The 19,890-nt window shown below is 35.4% G+C and overlaps 1 protein-coding gene across 2 annotated transcripts in view; it reads right to left on the reverse strand.

The window, feature by feature from the left end:
* Positions 1-19,890, reverse strand: part of AP3B1 (adaptor-related protein complex 3, beta 1 subunit) — a 236,718-nt gene that overhangs the window by 104,879 nt on the left and 111,949 nt on the right. For both annotated transcript variants that reach the window (XM_010847632.1, XM_010847633.1), the window contains exons 14-15: positions 16,796-16,905; positions 9,679-9,855 (exon numbers count right to left, since the gene is read on the reverse strand). In XM_010847632.1, the coding sequence (XP_010845934.1) occupies positions 9,679-9,855; positions 16,796-16,905 (287 nt within the window). The remainder of the gene's footprint in view (positions 1-9,678; positions 9,856-16,795; positions 16,906-19,890) is intronic.

The raw sequence follows: 19,890 nt of genomic DNA on the forward strand, positions 1-19,890 counted from the left end.
GTGTAAGCAACTTGCTGGGATAACCTGGAAAATACATCCTACTGTTAAGTTTCTTCAACTGTAGTGAGAATTCATAACTAAGTTAACTCTCTAAAGTATATCTGAATGTTGGGATTTAGAATATGCAACTAGAATAAATCAGATAAAAAGTCTATTCATTGCAGTAATTTTTTAAGCTAGTGGAGTGATTCATCTTGCTTTTATTTCTAGTCTCCGAAATTAATTTTTAGGAAGTTAATTATTTCAAATATTAACAGATTCTATTTAAAGTGAGATAGAAAATTTTAAGTTATCAAGATTATGTAATTTCCATAATATGCACTTATTGACTATAAAACTTGCTTTATTATATTGGTGGGTTATGAAATAATTATACCAAAGTGTATTTTCAAAATTAAAATTCTAAAAGATAAAAACATATCCAGGTCCCATGATGCATTTAAAACATGAACAGAATAATTATTTACTCACATACCTCTTTATTCCCATACCTTAATCAATTTCTTAGCTCTATCTCTAAAACCAAGTCATTGGTATTTATCTAAAGAATGTAATTTTATATATTGTTATTATTTTTAATTAAAAAATAAGATTGCTTACCATTATCTTCAAAATGGAATTTTATGATAACTAATGATGAAAGTATTGACATTTGCAACTTATTCTTCACTATAGAACTTAATATTTTTAATGGAGAAAATGCCCTCATGACAGTTTGAATGATCCAATAAGCATAGAAAAAATTCTGTTGAATAAAGGATATTCTCCATGCTTTCATGTTAAAATTTGTAAATACTTCAAGCCTAGATATTTAATTTTTTCCCCTCCAACGAAACTATCTTTATGAGATAAAACTTTTGAATAATTCTCTATAGTTTAATATTTCATCAAATTTAGCTACTGTAAAATTAACTGCCTTCTCAATTTCATTTCATTCTAATACAAAATACAAACTTAACCAACTAAAATAGTAGCTCCATCAAAAAAGTCTTCATCAGAGCTGAAATATTGCAAATGAAAGAACTTCTACAATAAATTAATAGCTCTTACCACTTAATTTGCTCAATTCTTCCTTTGTTTTTATCGGGAAATATTTCAATGTCATTCTCTTTGCAAGATTTGTTTCCAAGAACTGCTATTTTGCTTAAAGTTCTCAAAAGCTGAAGGTTGTTGGAACTCTACCTGGTAAACACTTTAAAGGTTTCCAAATGATTTTGAATCAAAATCTAACCAACACACAAAAATCTGACTTAATCTACTCCCCACGCACCCACCCACCTAATCCAGGCAAAAAAGCCAGTATATAACACAGGCTAATTTACAACGTAGGTTTTCACAGTATCACATTTCTAAAGTCCTGCTGGTCACATGCAGGAAAAACTGAGTATGAGAGTGTGTGCTGTCACGCTGAAGTATGCCCTTTCAATATTAGCTTCATCACAAGAATTCTGCAGTTCAGTTAAACCACACATATCAAGTATCAGTACATTTGACCATTGTAGTTTTATTTCAATTGGTAAAATAAGCAGAGTAAGTTTGCATGCACCACAACCAATGCCCAAAATATTTCTGTTCCATAGTTTTCTTCATTTAATAAGAACGTTGCTTTTACCATGACAACATGCGTTCAGTGAAAGCCACGTTGGGGCTTTTAAATTTACAATAGCATTTTACAGCGATTTTGACAGAATAAACTTTCAAAAGCTTTACTCAGATTCCATTTACACTGACAGAAGAAATGTACAAAAGCTTTGAGTAAAAATGGTCTATTATTGGAATTAATTGTTTTTTTATTTGAAAACCAGCAGCATCATTTGGGTCCTTTTTCTGCTAATGGAGCCAGTACACTAACCGTCATTGCTTCATTCCTCAAATGTGCAAAAGAAAACGTGTAATAAAAAATAAAACTAAATTTTAAAAGTTACTTGATCTATATGAGATGTCTCACAGAAAGGGATGTAAACATATTTGGCACGTGTATACATTAAATCGTCACCCTGAGGCCCAGACTTCCTAAAATATCTTCCAGTTTTGAAAACAGATGCTGACCCTGTTTTAGCAGATTTATCTTATCTTCAGTTTGTTGTATGGTTAGTGGTATCACTATGATTTTCATGGTAGATGGTACATGCTGATGAACATTTTGTGCAGGTTAAATAATGATACAGAAATTCTCTACTTCATTCTTCATTAAATATACACTTCAAGTTTTCAGAATTTATTGCCGCTGGATTCATAACAAAATAAAAAAAAAGAACTGCCAAATAATAAAGTAAATAGGTTTTAGATTTACAGTACACAGTAAATAACAAAACTACTGCAGAAAGAGTGCCCTGACCACTCTCTTGAATAGTTTATAGCAAGATTGTTCTGTCTCTATCTCCTGCACATATTTCGTCCACAACCAACCCCTAAGTTCCCATGTTTTCCTCTCACTCCAGCCACTGACAGCTGGGAGCTTAATGCTTTGCACAGGCTGTGACACAACATGCTGGTTACCATCAAGTTATCATCAGATAAAACACTTCAACACTTACGTCACCACCACCGGGAAAAAGAGGGGCCTGCCTTATCAGGGCACACTTTGTTTTCTCAGTACACATCCTACATGCTGCTCTGAATGGGAAAGCTTAGTCATGCTGTATCTCAGAAAGGCTGGGAAAAGAAAGACAAAGTCTTTCCATTTAAATGTTTCTTAGTTTTAAATGAAAGCTCTGTTCACTACACTTGTGTTTCACAGGCCACTAGAAAAAACCATGGCAAAAGTTAGAAGTACAACATGGAAACTTACAAACTTACTCGGACTTATTTTAATGCAACTCTCCTTGGACAGAAAGGAGATCAAACCAGTCAATCCTAAAGGAAATCAACCCGGAATATTCACTCATTGGAAGGACTGATGCTGAAGCTTCAGTGATTCGGCCACCTGATATGAAGAGCCTACTTACTGATGCTGGGAAAGATTGAGGGCAAAAGAAGAAGGGAGTAGCAGAGGATGAGATGGTTAGATAGCATCACTGACTCAATGGACATAAGTTGAGCAAACTCTGGGAGACAGTGAAGTACAGGGAAGCCTGGTGTGCTGCAGTCCATAGGGTTGCAAAGAGTTGGACACAACTTAGGGACTGAACAATAACAACAACAACTTCATTAAAAATGAAAACCCTGGGATAAAGCCTAAACTGGATGGGACACTGAAACAACAGATAAAAATCAGATCTGTCCTGGGCAACAGTAACAAGGAAAACAGACACGATCACGTAAACAATCATGGCATTTCAGTATGACCGAAGGCTCAGTCAAAACCAGACTGGACACTCAACAGTACATTCAAATGGGTTTTATAAAAAAAATCATACAAGATGAAGAGAATATTATAATGTACCATAAATCACAGCAATATTCAATAGCATATATACAGCTTTGTATTCAATTTTTATGTCATATTCTTTTCCTGTTTAAGGAATCATTTCTGGGAAAAAAATTTGGGGGGAATGCTTTGTAAATATGAAGAAATCCAATATTCTAAAAAAACTTCTCAAAACATGGGCATCATTTTTTTACCTAAATAGTCTTGACAAGTAATAAACTGGGAAAAACTATTTGCTCAACAATAGCCTTCTTCAATGGAGAAGGCAACGGGCACCCACTCCAGTACTCTTGCCTGGAAAATCCCATGGACGGAGGAGCCTGGTAGGCTGCAGTCCAGGGGGTCGCGAAGAGTCGGACAGGACTGAGCGACTTCCCTTTCACTTCTCCCTTTCATGCATTGGAGAAGGAAATGGCAACCCACTCCAGTGTTCTTGCCTGGAGAATCCCAGGGATGGCAGAGCCTGGTGGGCTGCCATCTATGGGGTCGCACAGAGTCGGACATGACTGAAGCGACTTAGCAGCAGCAGCAGCCTTCTTCAAATATTATATAGGTCAACACAAAATAATGAAAAAGTTATCTTATACTCCTAACATCAGCTTACACATATATTTGTTTATGGAATGTTAAAAAACCTTACAGGACTCAGCATTTAAAATTGTTTCCACATGGTTGTAACTTTTAAACAGAAGGATACTAGCAAATGTGTTTGGTAAATTCAGGAGAACTACACAGAATTCTTAACATATATCAGAGGCAAATGTAAGCAGCACTATGTTCTAGCTAATCAGTTTCATCATTCCATGACTAAATAGGACTTTAAATTTTTTTAATTAAAAAATGCTATTAAATGACTCTAAATTCTGTACTGCTTTACAATTTTCAAAAGTTTCACAGAGATGATTTCAGAAAATCCTGTACCAACCTTTCCCCCCACCTCTATGTCACCCCTGCCCCTTCCCTCTCCTCACTGGTAACCAGCAGTTGTACTATCTGTGAATTTACTTCTTTTTTGTTTTATTCACTAGTTTGTTGTACTTTTTAGATTCTACATGTAAGTGATATCACACAGTATTTGTCACTCTCTGTCTTACTTCACTTAGCATAATGCTATCCAAGTCCATGCATGTTGTTGCAAATAGCAAAAAACTTATTCTCTTTTATGGCTGAGTAGTATTCCATTATCCATGGACTGTTTCCCCATCTATTTGCCACGAAGTGATGGGACCAGATGCCATGATCTTCGTTTTCTGAATGTTGAGCTTTAAGCCAACTTTTTTACTCTCCTCTTTCACTTTCATCAAGAGGCTTTTGAGTTCCTCTTCACTTTCTGCCATAAGGGTGGTGTCATCTGCATATCTGAGGTTATTGATCTTTCTCCCAGCAATCTTGATTCCAGCTTGTGCTTCCTCCAGCCCAGCGTTTCTCATGATGTCCTCTTAAGTTTAACTAGGTCCAATTTGTTTATTTTTGCTTTTGTTTCCTTTGCTTTAGGAGATGGATCCAAATAAATATTGTGACTTATGTCAAAGAGTGTTCTGTTTTTCTCTAGGAGTTTTATAGTATCCAGTCTTACATTTAGGTCTTTAACCCATTTTGAGTTCATTTTTGTATACAGTGACAGAGAACATTCTAATTTCATTCTTTTACATATAGCTGTCTAGCTTTCCCAGCACCACTTACTGAAGTCTATCTTTTCTTAATTGTATATTCTTACCTCTTTTGTCATAGATGCATTGACTGTAAGTGTGTGGGTTTTTTTCTGAGCTCTTTATTCTGTTCCACTGACCTATATGTCTGTTTTTGTGACAGAACCATACTGTCTTGATGACGGTAGCTTTCTAGTACAATCTGAAGATTCTCTGGAGAAGGGAAAGGCTACCCACTCCATTATTCTGGCCTGGAGAATTCTACAGACTGTGTAGTCCCTGGGATCACAAAGAGTCGGACACGAATGAGCGACTTTCACTTTCACAAACAATCTGAAGTCAAGAAGTATGATTCCCTCGGCTCTGTTCTTTCTCAAGAGTGCTTCGGCTATTTGGAATTTGTTTCCATACAAATTCTGAAGTTACTCATTCTAATTCTGTGAAAAACACCATTGGTATTTTGCTAAGGATTGCACTGTATCAGTAGATTACCTAGGGTAATTAACAAAATTAATCATTTTAACAAAAGTAATTTTTCCAATCAAAGAACATGGTATATCTTTCGTTTGTGACATCTTCCATTTCTTTCACCAGTGTCTAATAATTTTCCAAGTACAGGTCTTTCATCTCCTTAGGTTGGTTTATTCCTAGGTATTTCATTCTTTTTAATCCGATGGTAAATGGGACTGTTTCCTTAATTTCTCTTCCTCATAGTTCGCTGATAGTATACAGAAAACCAGATTTTAAAAACTTTTACAGTATACACATTTTTTTGTCAACTTGAGTGTTTTTACCTTTATGTTTTATCTTGACTTTTTCAATGCCAAGAAAATTGATCCAAGAAAGGGTATAAATGTCACTGCATAGAGCCTGTGTCATCAACGAATTTTTTGAGTGCTATATCTCTGGTTCTAGTTTTGCAATAATTCCCACGGTTTGTGCATTTCTATAAAGCATAATGATTTTTAGGAATATATATATCGAATTATAAATAACTGACCATATTATTGTAACTCCCATCTTACATATTAGGAAACTAAGTCTTATGTAGACTGTATAATCAGTCCAAAATCATGTAGCTAGTAAGTGGTAAAACAGTATTTGAGGTCAGACAGTCTAATATTGGAGCCTGTACTTTTGATTACCATCTGACTTCCAGTAATTGACATTAAGTAGCTCTAAGGTGGACTTCCCTGGTGGCTCAGATGGTAAAGTGTCTGCCTACAATGCTCTAAGGTCATCACATACCAACTGCTTTCTAAATTTCCACTGAAAGAGCCCAAAGTCAGAAAATAAAGGAAACTTACAGAAAAAGTTCATATACAGAGTCTTAATCATAATTTTTAAAAACTATATGAAGAGCTTTATATCTCCATACCAAAAAAAATTAAAATATTAAAGAATATGTAATACTAGACAAAATGTATTTTTCAGTTCTAGAACTTCCATTTATTTTTTATTAGTTTTTATTTCTCTGCTAAGAGTTCGCTTTTCATCTATTGTGAACACATTTTCCTTTATGTCATCAATCATTTATAAAAGTTGCTTCAAATTTATACCTGTAAATTTCCACATCTGAGTCATCTAGAAGTTGGTTTCTGGTTTTTGTTTTCTTGAAAACTGGTCATATTTTCCTATTCTTGTTCATTATTGTGCTAAAATAAACATAAAATATACACTGCAACCATTTTTAAGTACACAGTTCAGTGTTATGCAACCATTACCACCATTAATCTCCAGAAATTTTAATGTCTTCACAAATTGAAATTCTATATCCATTAAATAGTAATTCTCTGTTCAAGTTCTTACGTTGAGTAAACTGGGATTTATCTTGGACATTATGAATGCTGAACTGTAGAAACCCTAAACTTTGCTATATTTTAGGTTGGGTTCAAAGTACAAAGTGTCTCCTCAGTGCTATTCAAATTGCAGTTCAGTTCCTTTATTAACTGTGCTGTTCTAAATCCACCATGCATATATGTGGTTCAGGTGTCAGCCAGAAACTTGGACAGAATTATTCAGATTTTGAGGCTCCTCACACTGGCTCTTTCCCTTCTAGAATTCTTCCTTAACTTTTCAATATCTTTGGTGGTAGTTTTCTATTTGACTCCACCAAGCGGCTTGCAGGATCTTAGCTTCCTGACAGGGTCTGAACCTGGGCCCTCAGCAGTGAAAGCAAGGAGTCCTAACTACTGGACCACCAGGGAATTCCCTGTATTTTTCTTAAACTCTGTCCTCTACTTCCTCAGGCAGGAGGACTCTGGGTTTCCTTTTGGAGTTTCAGTCTTTATGTGTAGTGCCAACTGAAGACTGAATTCAGGATCAGACCCAGAAAAGTGTCAATTTCCCTTCAGAATCTTCCCACTTTTAATTACTCTTCAGAGACTTCAGGCAGTTGTTTCCTTTTTGTATTTTCACAGTTTACAGTTGCCCAGTAGGAATTTACTCAATACTACCAAAAGCAGACTGTTGACTAAGTTTCAAAATCTCTTTTACATTGAATAAAGACATTTGAGATATTTTTAGGCATATAACTCCTATATCTGATAAAAATCAATCTAGACATCCCCTATAATTAAATAATGCAATAAAAATTCTGCAAATGCTCACTGAGAGATCTAGGCCACAGGGAAGTTGGATCTACAAACAAATATTGGGACATCATGGCAAATCAGTTTCTGAACACTGTGTGGCCTGGTCTCCCTAGTTGAGTTTCAAAGATGGCTAAAAGTAACATGTATAGAAAAAAATTTTTTTTACATTTACAAGAATTTTAGTCTTATCTCATAGCCAGTAGATTATGAATCATGCAATTTAAAAATGCTGTCAAGTTAATGGAACTTAAAACATTATTCTTTGGTGCTAATTCTTACTTATGAATTCTCTAAAACTCCTTGAGAAATGAGAAACTGGAGAACAAAACACAACCTTACAGGGTAGCTTTGTTCATCTATTTTTATATTTAATCATTTAAAAACAATGAGTTTTTTTCCTAAACATAACTGTTTCACCAGCTGGTGGTCAAGTCTATTATGGTTATCTAGAAGTATCATTCTTAAATACACAATACAACACTTCAGAAGTTCAGCTCCAAAAATGAGCTGAGTGCAAACTATGTTGTCTTCAAAGTCACTGAATAAAAAGTTATGGAATACACTTTACAATTTCTGAACATAGAGTACTATGCTCTATTATTGGTTATTTACTGCTCCAAAGAACCTTTATTTAGTTTTGTAAGACATAACTACTTCAGTGTTGAGTAACATAGTAATTTTGTATTACTTTTCTTTGCTGATAATCTATAAGCTAGATTGATTTATTGCAGCCAAACCATTGTTATGATGCACTGTATTGGTAGCTCAGTCATGTCTGACTCTTTGCAACCCCATGGACTGTCGCCTGCCAGGCTCCTCTGTCCACGGGGATTCTCCAGGCAAGATCACTGGAGTGGGTTGCCATGCCCTCCGCCAGGGAATCTTCCCAACCCAGGGATCAAACCCAGGTCTCCTGCATTGCAGGCGGATTCTTTACCGTCTGAGCTACCAGGGAAGCCCATTGTTCCAATAAGGCCATAAAAATGATATATTCTAGGTGTCGTGGTAACATTCACAATACCATACGAACAGTAAAAACAATGAATGTCAGGCTAAAACAGTGTTTTTATCAATAAAGAAGCAACTCAACAGCAAACAGTTTTCCCCTTTTACTCAGTTTTTAAAAAATAACTCATTGCATGAACTAATTTACATGACACTTGGAAATGACTGATTCCTTTCAAAGACTGACTTAAAAATATAAAGATAAAATCTATATCATAGAAATATGCTCAAAATATCTGCGATTATTTGGTCACAAATTTGATATACCCATCAGCCAAAGCTGTATTAATACAACTCACATCACAATTAGGAATGAAGACAACCTGAAAATATACAGAAATTAATTTGAGGAGTTACTTGAGAATTTCTTATTCTTTTTCCTTTGTCTAAACAGTTATTTAGACAAAGGAAAAAGAATGAGAAAGATCCTATTTTATACCCAGAAGTGATTCTATGCATTTTATACATACAGGCTATTTCTCTAATCAACAGTTCCACAAAGTCAACTGATTTAAAAAGTGAATATTCTAAACTGCAAACATGGTCAATTATACCACTATTAAAAATATTTAATGGTTTTCCCTTCACATGGAGAATCAAGTCCTGCCCTTGCCTACCTTTCGAAACTCAGCTTTAAGTTTCCTGGGGGCACCACACTGTGTCACGACTCTGACCCCTTGCTCTCCTCTCTCCTTATTCTATATAGTAAACCACTCTTTAAAAGCCCTTAGTCAGGAATCTTATCCTTTATGAAACTCTGTCTGACCTCTCTCCTCCTTCTATTTCAGACTTTCAATAACTTTCTCCTCTGGAATTCCACTGTGTCACAATATACTATTATAGTACTTATCATGTACTATTTCATTTTTTTATGTTTTTCTCCTCAACTAGACCAGGACATCGTCTCTTTACACCACTACCATCTAAAGTAAAACCTTAAAGAAACAGGCACTGGGTAATTGTTGAATGGACAGACTAATGTATAAATGGACATAGCTGCTTGATCAGAGCAAAGAAGAAAGTAGATTCCACATAGGTAGACTAAGGATTAGTCTCTTACCTGTTTGGAGTTGGTTAAATACAATTTTGCTCCAAGATTTAAAATCTGCAGTTTCACAAGATCATCTTCGCTGGTGAAGCTTTTAGCCGTCTTCCTCAAAACATCAGGGGCAATTTTAGGAACTCGTTCACAGTTTTCTCCAATTAGCCAAAGAATACTTGCTCTAGCCACAGGAACCTAATAGTAGAAGCAGATAACATCGAACCATTGCAAACAAAATAATCACACTCTCCTTAATAGTAATATAGAAAAGGCTTTAAATATTATAAAAGGTTTTACATCTATTAATTCATTTAACGTATATCCAGGAAGTCCTCTTTATATTTACAGATTTTCTTCAGTTACCAGAAAATCTGAATAACACTGATTTCATAAAGGAAAACCCACTGGTCTAGAATCTTGAATCTATCAGAGATCTGCAAACTCCTGGGCCAGATCTGTCTAGCCTAGCCCATTTGTTTATTTATCATCGCTGCTGCTCCTGTGCTATAATTGCAGAAGAGCAGTTGAAACAAGTGTGTTAGTCACTCAGTATCTCCAGGCTCCTCTGTCCATGAAATTCTCCAGGCAAGAATATTGGACTGGGCTGCTATTCCCCATAAAGCTGAAAATATTTACTTATCTATCAATTTATAGGAAAAGTCAGCTGACCTTTGCTCCAGGGCATTGGTTCACAACTCTCAATGCCTATACAAAGCATCCAAGGTTAGGATTAGAGTTTGAGTGAACTCCGGGAGTTGGTGATGGACAGGGAGGCCTGGTGTGCTGCAGTCCATGGGGTTGCAAAGAGTCGGACATGACTGAGCAACTGAACTGAACTGAACTGAGGACTGTTGGCTTTTGTTATCAGTTCCCTGGAATCCATGCTCCATGAAGCATCACAGATGATTCTTGAGACACGTGGCTTGCAAACCACATTTTGAGAAGCCATGGACAATACAGACAAAGGAACAGAGGACCCATTTAAGGCCTTGATTCCAAATCAAAACTGTTATTGTTTTCTACGTATCTGTAGCTACAGCACTGACAAAATTACCAAGATCTGCTTATAAAATCATGAATGCTGGTCTATTATTTGGTCATCAATAAAAGAAATAGGAATAAGATAAACTTGTCGAATATGGCATTTTTCTTTATATATTTTTAATAAAGTACCTTTCCATATAATTTGTTTCTTAAAAATAAATGCTTTGCTAAAAATTGGAAACCTTCCACCAGCACCATTAAGAAGAACATTTTATTCAGAGCATGCAAATTAGTTTTATTACTATTTATTTGTATTCTCCCTTATTCCAAAAGGAATTTGAAGGGGTATGCAAATTAGTTTCTGCGAACATTTTCAGCTATATAGAAAATTTGCTTTCTATAATAAATGAAAAAACCACTGGCTATCATTAAGAAGTAGCATCACAAGAAGAGGTAAGACTCTTTATGAAGTTCTTTTCTAATTTCTCAAATAAAGTCCCACTGTTTTCATTACAGTTTCACAGCTGTACACAGTATGACTGTCAAGGAAGAAAGTGAGAATGGAGACCTTTGCAAAGTGAGAATTTTATCACAATATCTACCATCTCAAATTCCTTCAAAACACCCATTTTGAGAATAATAAAAAATTATTTAGACATCACTAAGTCAAGTCATTCACCAGAATGAGGTCATCAGAAAACTTTAAAATCAAGTACACATTTTTAAATAACATGTTAACATTACCATCTTTAAATTAATATTAGAATAAGTTTAGTAAGAGAGAAGAAAATTAGTATATTTACATAATAATTTTAAGTACTAAGCATAAGTAATAGTAAAATACTAAATGCTATTACAGATCTACTCATGTATTATGATAAAATTGATATCCTTACTGTATACTGATTTTTGGGAAGAAAGAGGCTATTTCCACTGTTCCAAAGGTTACACTGCATTAAGGTCTTACTTCCAATCTATTATTTTAAATTGGGCTAAAGAATAGTAATTGAGTGGTACATTAAATTTTCCAGTATGAAGCAATTCAAGTTGCCTACCATAATGAAATGTATCTCTAAATAAGAATATATGAGCAACTTCAGATTTCAGTTATGCTAGATTTATTTTTCTTATTTTATTATATATTGCTAGTATAAAAATTAGAATTCTATGACATATCACAATCTATTACTCCACTTTAATCCTTTGGTTATACACTTTTTTTTTTTTTTTTTTTCAGTTAAAAGGACAATCCCCCAAAGGTCTAAGAGATTATTTTATTCCTATTCATTAATATACCAAGATTAAAATAATATTCAAATATTCTAAACATAGTGCATACATTTAAAATATAAATCTTTAAAAAATTAAAAATCAGTAAGTTCTAAATGTTCATACTGAAAATCTCAAGATGGTAGTGGTGGTGCGGTGGGGCCAGGATAACATTCAGAGAGTCCAGAACTAAGGTAATAAAATTTCCAAGTAACATTTTAAAAACACAGAAAATTTCTCCACAACAGAAGTTTATCAATAAGTATATTGAAACCAAGCTTTCTGTGCTGACATTAAAAAGCTTATAAAACTGACAAACCTAATTTTGTGCATTTGGCTGGAATCAGAATCATAAAATTTTCAGGTTTCAGCCCTGCCTTTCCCTCCCTGTTAAATTATAAGACTCTCACTTGTACACTACTGATTCTATGAATCCGTGGCCACTATTTTCAAAGGTTTGAAGCAACTGAAAAAAACAGTACGAAAATTAGCCACTTTTTGTTCTCCACGGCTAAAGCCAAACTATTAACACACATGCACACATATGATATAACACTTTCATTCTGAACCTCTACTTTTCAGTATTTCCAAAGACAAACTGGACTGTAAGTGACTCTGCTTGAGCCTTTATTCTAAATGCCCTGAGCAAGTGGTTAACTGCACTTTTTAAACCTTCTACCAGAAGGCAGTTTCCACTGCCATTTTAACCTATTAACCTGCCTGCAAAAACGAATAATCTTTCCAAGCTGACCACAGCAGTTATAGAAAGACATTCCGAAAGATTTCACAGATCACTCTGTAAGCAGTTCAATTTAAAAGCTATTGTGTTACAATACCAGCTCACTGCACAATGCAACAGTGTATGGTAAAACCTGCAAAAACATCAATTTTATTTAAATTTGTCAAAGGCACAATCAGAAGACATCTAAACAAACTGCATACAAATAGCAAATCTGATGCAATATTCTGCATCTGGACTCAATATGCATTAAAACTTAAGTGTGAATTAAGCAGGGGTGGCAGGGCAGATGCGGTTAACTTGTGAAATGGCAGGCGTTCAGGTAGGCAGCTGGGCAAGAAGTACACAAAGCACTACTTCAGTATCACTCAGCAGTCTTTACGAAATAACATCTTTCAACTCTCCTTTTGTAATATAAAATCCTCACCTGTCCCATTCAAGGTAATATGTAACCCTGTTAGAAAAATCCTCAGGTAGTATGCATTTCATTCTGGAAGAATAAAACTGTATTTTATCTATTTCTCCTTGCATTTACCATAGACTTTTCCTTCACATATTTATTTAGTTGCCATATTTTGTGCACATATAGGTAGGTATATGTTTTTAAATTTCTTTGTACATTGGCCTTTTTGAATTTTATGCCCCATTTTATCCTGTTAAAAGCCCTTAATTAATTTTAAATCTCACATTCTTGTTGATATTCACTTAATTATCTCCTTCCCTACTTTCCTATTTTCAACTTTTATAACAGTGTTTTAATTATAAATAGCCTTTATCTGGCTTTTGTTTTTCATTCCAAAGTCTGTCTTCTAATGAGAGAATGCAGTCCATTCATATTTAGAGTAGGATATATTTGATTTTTACTCTTCCATCTTCTTGATTTTAACTCTTCCATTTTAATTTTTAAACATTATTTACATTTAGGTTTTCTTTTTTTTTTCCTTTTTGTGAATTTGGAATTTCTAGCATACTTTGTATTCCGCTAATGGTTATCTTCTATCTGATGAAAACAGAAAAATAAGCTTTGCTGTAAGATCTGTAAGGAAGTATGTACTTGGCGAATATTCCATCAACTGTTGTAGAGAAAGTTGATGCAATCAAGAATTTTGCTGAGCCCCACACAGGGACATAATCAAAGACAACAAACTCTTTTTCCAAGAAAGCCTGTCGCTTGCTTGATCCAGGTCTCACGTACAGTCACAGGTTTCGTGTGTAAGCCACTGCATCCCCCAAAAGCCCTCACACTGCTTTGCCTTGCCTCTCCCTGTCTAACAAGACCAAAACAGGCCTAACAGCACAAGACGACTAGAATACAGAATTCCACATTCCTATTTCTTTCTCATAACCCAACACACGTTTCTCTGCCATTATTTACAAGCAAGAAATTAACTATTTCCCCTACCAAAACCCACTGCTTTCACCCTAAGATAATCTATTTTCACCTTGAAAAGTGAAAGGGAAGTCGCTCAGTAGTGGCCGACTCCTAGCGACCCCATGGACTGTAGCCTACCAGGCTCTGCGGTGCATGGGATTTTCCAGGCAAGAGTACTGGAGTGGGGTGCCATTTCCTTCACCAGATCTTCCTGACCCAAGGACTGAACCTGGGTCTCCCGCATTGTAGGCAGATGCTTTACTATCTGAGCCACCAGGGAAGTCCTTGCTACTTTTTAAACACAGGAGACTACGAAAATAATCTCACCTCCCTCTACTCTCTTCCTCCCATGACACCTTCAAAACACTTTTATTCTGAACTAATCACACCCTACCCCTAAATTTTCTAAGATTGCTCAGTATTTTTAGTATCAGATTAGAATTTCCTTTATGTTATGGCCCTTCTTTTTTAAGAGTTCTCATTTAGTCTATTTTTATACATTTAATTATGTGTATAAATATATACATGTATTTGTGTAAGTACTTCTGTTCTTTGATTGCCCTGATCTAGATTTCCAGCTTTGGCTCATTAGTTCTTGCTTAGAAAAGTGGTTCTTACTAGGCGATGTAACACTTGTCTAAAAGGTATCTAAATACCTGTAGGAGTATTTGTGATTGTTACAATGACTAAAATACTATTGAAATCTGATGTCTGGTTACACAGAGATGCTGCATATCTATCTCAGTAGATATGAGGGAAAAGTTTTACCCTCCTACTTCCTATCAGTAGATTATTGACAAATAATGTTAAACACTTGCTCCACATATGGGCAAATGGACCAATTTAATGCCTAATTTGTCAATAATTTGGGTGAATCAAAAGGAAACAACAATAAAGTCCTTGCCAGGGCAGTGAGTGGACAACTGAATTGGATACAAAAAAGAGAGACTAGAAAAGGAAGACAAATACAGCAATAATGTGCTGGTTAAGAAAGCAGACCTACTTACTATATGACCTTAATCATGTTACCTAACCTGTCTGTGTATCGGTTTCCTTTTTTTAAAAACTATCTTATTAAAAATTTTTTATTCTAACATTTTATATTTTTCTTTTGCCGTTTTGGTTTTTCATAAATTTTACTGAAGTGAATTAAGTTGCTCTATGTTGCTCTATATTTGTAATAAAGTTTAATAATCCTGTCTCCAATTTCTTTTATGTAAAATAGAATAGAACCTACTTTTCAGAGTTGTAATTACAATTAATGTTTTATATTTTTAGGGTGCTTAGAATAGTGCCTGACATATTATTAACACTATAGGAGTTATGTTAAATAAATAACCAAAACAGAAAGAGCAACAAGGATGCTTATTAAATTCAATAGCCATGATCATAAAAAAGTTTACACTAAACACTACTCTCAGTGTTTCATTTATGTTGACTCATTTATTCCTCACAACAGATCTATAAAGTCATTAGTACATGTGTTTCAATTTTACAGAAAAGAAAACTGGACCAAGGAAAGTCAAGTATTGCTTAAGATCACAAAGCCAGTAAAGGGCAGAGACTAAATTTGAACCCAAGTCATGTCATTTTCAAATCCAGTCTCTTAATCTCTCATATACAGTCTTTATAAGAAGTCCTGACTTTGATTATTAACCAACAATAAGAGTAGACATGAAGAAAAAGAACTGTGGTGAGAATATAGTAAAAGATCTTTCCTTTCCTCTCACTTATTCACTTATCCATCCACCCATTCCAGCTTGGATTCAGAGACTCTCACCCTACTCTATAGGCTATAATCCTTTTACTATTATGTATTTTGTTGCTCCAATTAGCCAGTGGAAACTCTTTTAAATTCTGACATCTCTACCATCCCGTGAGCAGAGCCATGTTTTTATGGCCCAACAAGATGTTCTTTCCGTGGCCCAGCTCTAAAACTAGCCATTTCTCTAAGGAGTCCTGGTTTCTTTAAATGCTGAATGGAATTTAAAAACCGAAGTCTTCCCAAAGCGGGGATGTGGTACTACTTTGTACACTGTGCATGAACCTTGGAAACATTCTAAAGTGAAAAAAGCCAGACACAAAAGGCCACATTATCACATGATTCCAACGGCATGAAATGTCCAGAGAAAGCAGATTCGTAGAGATAGAAAGTACATCAGTAGTTGTCAGGGGCTGAAGTATGGGGAGGATCAGGAGCCTTGGCTTAGGGACTTGATTTTAGGGATGATGAAAGGGTTCGGCAATTGCCCAACCTGGTGAACACTCCAAAAGTCACTTAATTCTGGATTTAAAAGGGTGAATTTTATGCTATGAAATTATATCTCAATCAAAACAAAAGAAAACAAACAGGATCTGGGCACTAGGTGTGGGGTTATCATCGCATGTAGGTCCTCTTAAAGGCCACATTAAGAAACATATCTTTGTACACTCATGAATGCATTCATATGTACATACAAATGTGTGCAGACACACACATACCTGCACATATATACTCCAACACACCTAGCTATCTACATAAAGACAAGTGCAGTTCACACCGACATGTCCAACTCCAATCCAGTATGCAGTATTTACTGTAACCTTTCCCTCTTTCAGATCTGTGATTTCCTTCCACAATAGGCCAGAATCTCAGAACAAGAATCCAGACTGTGCAGCTCTCTTATTCATTATACTTCAGTATATCTATTTATTTTAACAAAACCATAATTTACTGAATAAAATTTGGTTCAATTGGTACTGAAAGCAAAGATCTCTTAACTGGTACTCACAGTGATACTATCCAAGAGTTTAGCCATATGCTTGATAATTTCACCATGTTGCATGGGTTGCATTTGCAGCAATTTCTTAATAACAACCACACTTTCAGCGACAACTATTTCTGGAAAAAAAAAAAAATCGGATTATTCGTATTTAAATATGAATTTCAATTCAATTCAAAGTCAATTCAAACACAGTATTCTTAGTAAAATGTACATTTAATTTAGCAAAACATTCCACATTTCTTAAATGACTAGGAGAAAACTAAAACATGAGAGAATATCCACAACCCAGATCCCTTTCCTGCCAGATCTCCCTGGCAGTGCAAGTACTTCTCCATTGAAGGTTTCAGTCCCAAGAGGCGCTCTCTCCTTCAGGGTCTGATAACTGCTCCCAATCCTCAAGCCCTTTCCCTTTAATTCTAGATATGGCAAAGGCTTCCCACCTCTGCTAGCCCGCTAGCCCCAGGGTATTACAGTACATCTTGTTGGTTTCCCTTAATCCCACCCACAATTAATAAATAGTTCCTTCATTAAACTCTTTTCAATCATCTCTTTAAACTGTATCATCTGTTTCTTGCCAGGGCCTTAACAGTAACTGGTACTAAGGGTGGCTCCAGGAAGCAGATCCTCAAACTGGGATTCCGAGATTGCATTATTATAGACTAATTAGTGGTCCAGAGTTACGTCTTTGGTGGCACCAGCAGCAAAACACAATAAACCAGTCAGAGCACCTGGCTTTATGGAATGAATCTTATATAAATAATTACTAAGGTTACCAATACCAAAGAAAGACACCAACATTATCTTTCCTTGTTATTCTGGCTTTTTTTTTTTAATCAGCTGGGATTCATGGATATTAGAGATTCGCTGGTATACACTATAAAGGTTTATTTTAATATTACCCTGAAAATATGCCATGACTTGGGTTCTGTTACTCATTTTCTCTGAAATATATTTTCTTATCTAGCTCCCTTTAAAAATACAAGCAAAATTTTCTATCATTCTAATTATTATTAAAATATGCACTTCATATTATATTTCTTCATGGGAAAGATATATTAATATTTCATAATGTTTTAGTTTGCTGCTCTTGTTGTTTAGTTGCTAAGTCATGTCTGACTCTTTGCAACCCCATGGACTGTAGCCCGCCAAGGCTCCTCTGTCCATGGGACTTCCCAGGCGAGAATACTGGAGTAGGTTGCCATTTCCTTCTCCAGAGATCTAAAATCTGATCTCCTGCATTGGCAGGCAGGTTGCTTGCCACTGAGCCACCAGGGAAGCCAATGTTTTAGTTTAAGAAATGATGTATGTCTTTTAATTCTCATAATAACATACGGTAGGCAGCTTATTATCAGCATTTTAAAGATGAAGAAAGAAAGATGCACTGGAGAATTCAAACTCAGGACTAGAATCTACCATTTTATCTTTAATGTTCTATGTTACTATGAGCAGGTGTTGCTTTTACAAAGACTGCCTCTTGGAGCTAGAGAAAAACAAAGACAAATTGGAATGACACTCTGCCCTCATCAAACTTACCCTCTGCTAGGAAACATTAAGTGGTTATATAAGAAATTACTATGCAATGTAATGGTTTTGAAGAATCAATAGTATAAAAATTTATCTTTTAAAAACATATTATTGCAAAATTAGTCCAAGTTTTTTTTTTAAGTTGTATATTTTTAATTATTCACGTGTACAGGCAAGGTTGACTAACCCTAACTATAGTTGAAATAAAATTAGGCATTATTTACCCTTTGGAGCCACCTTATCTTCTGATCATTACTGTTATGGATTACCACAAACTTGGTGGCTGATAGCAACATGAGCTTATCGTTTTACACTTCTGAAGCCAGAATTTAACATATGTCTTATGGAGCTAAAACCAAGGTGTCAACAGGGCTAAGTTCTCTGTGAAGGTTCTAGGGGGGAAATCCATTATTTTCCAAATTTTAGAGGCTGCCCACATTCCTCGACTCAAGCCCCCTTCCAGCAAAGATATCATTCTAATTTCTGCTTCTGACATTTGGTTATATTGGGTCCCAGATTATTGGATGAAAAATCTCTCTATCTCAAGAATCTTAATCACATCTGTAAAGTTCCTTTTGCCACATTAGATAACATATTCACACGTTTCAGGCATCAGGACCTGAACATCTTGCGGGGGGGTGGTGGTGGTGGTGGGGTGCTATTTACCTAACCTAGGTGCCTTCCCATTCCCTTTGAGTAATTCCACCCTATTTTTCCTTTATGCTACCTCCTGGCTTTCAAAGACCTCAGCACTCCCCTACAAATACAAAATGAACTTGTGTTCTGGGCCTTTCCAAGCTTTCTCTTTGTCCTCAACAGAACTTAATCGTACTGACTCCAAGAATTACAGCCTACTATTAAAAACAAAACAAAACAAAAAAAAACAACTTATTTTAGAAAGAACACGTAACAGGGGATTTGCCATCTAACCAATTTTTAAGCATACGATACACCACTGTTGACTACAGGTACAGTGTTACACAGAAGATCTCCAGAGCGTACTCACCTTGCTAAGTAAAACGCGATGCTCACTGATTAGTAGCGGCTCGCTTTCCTTTTCTTCCAGCCCCTGGCAAGTACCTTTCTACTCTTGAATTTTATGAATTTGATTATTCTAATACCTCATACAAGTAGAAACATTCAGTATATACCTTTCTGTGACTGGCTTATTTCACTTCAGGTTCTCAAGATTAGTACAGCCTACTATTATCTTCATTTTACAAATGAGGAATCTGAAGCACAAAGAGGTCAGGTAATTTATTCAAGACAACATTAGCATTCAAACACAGGTAGTCTAGTCCTGCATGAGAGCAATAGCCAGCAGCTGAGTAAGTATCAATAGATACGTATCAATAGATACGAAGACTACAGTATACTTGTTTTATATTATTGTGTCCCTCTGTTAGAATACGAGCTCCTTAAAGGCAGGAACTTCTTATAGGCTGGTGAATACCTTATTCATCTATTCTACACTCACTAAATACCTCAACTAATTCAAATTTTCAACAAATGTTTATTATATAAACAAAATTTTAAAAAGTCTTTTACCCCAATTTTTTCAGTTTACAGTAGATGGT

This window comes from Bison bison, unplaced genomic scaffold (genome assembly GCF_000754665.1).
Source record: "Bison bison bison isolate TAMUID 2011002044 unplaced genomic scaffold, Bison_UMD1.0 scf7180017864252, whole genome shotgun sequence".
NCBI classification, from domain to species: domain Eukaryota; kingdom Metazoa; phylum Chordata; class Mammalia; order Artiodactyla; family Bovidae; genus Bison; species Bison bison.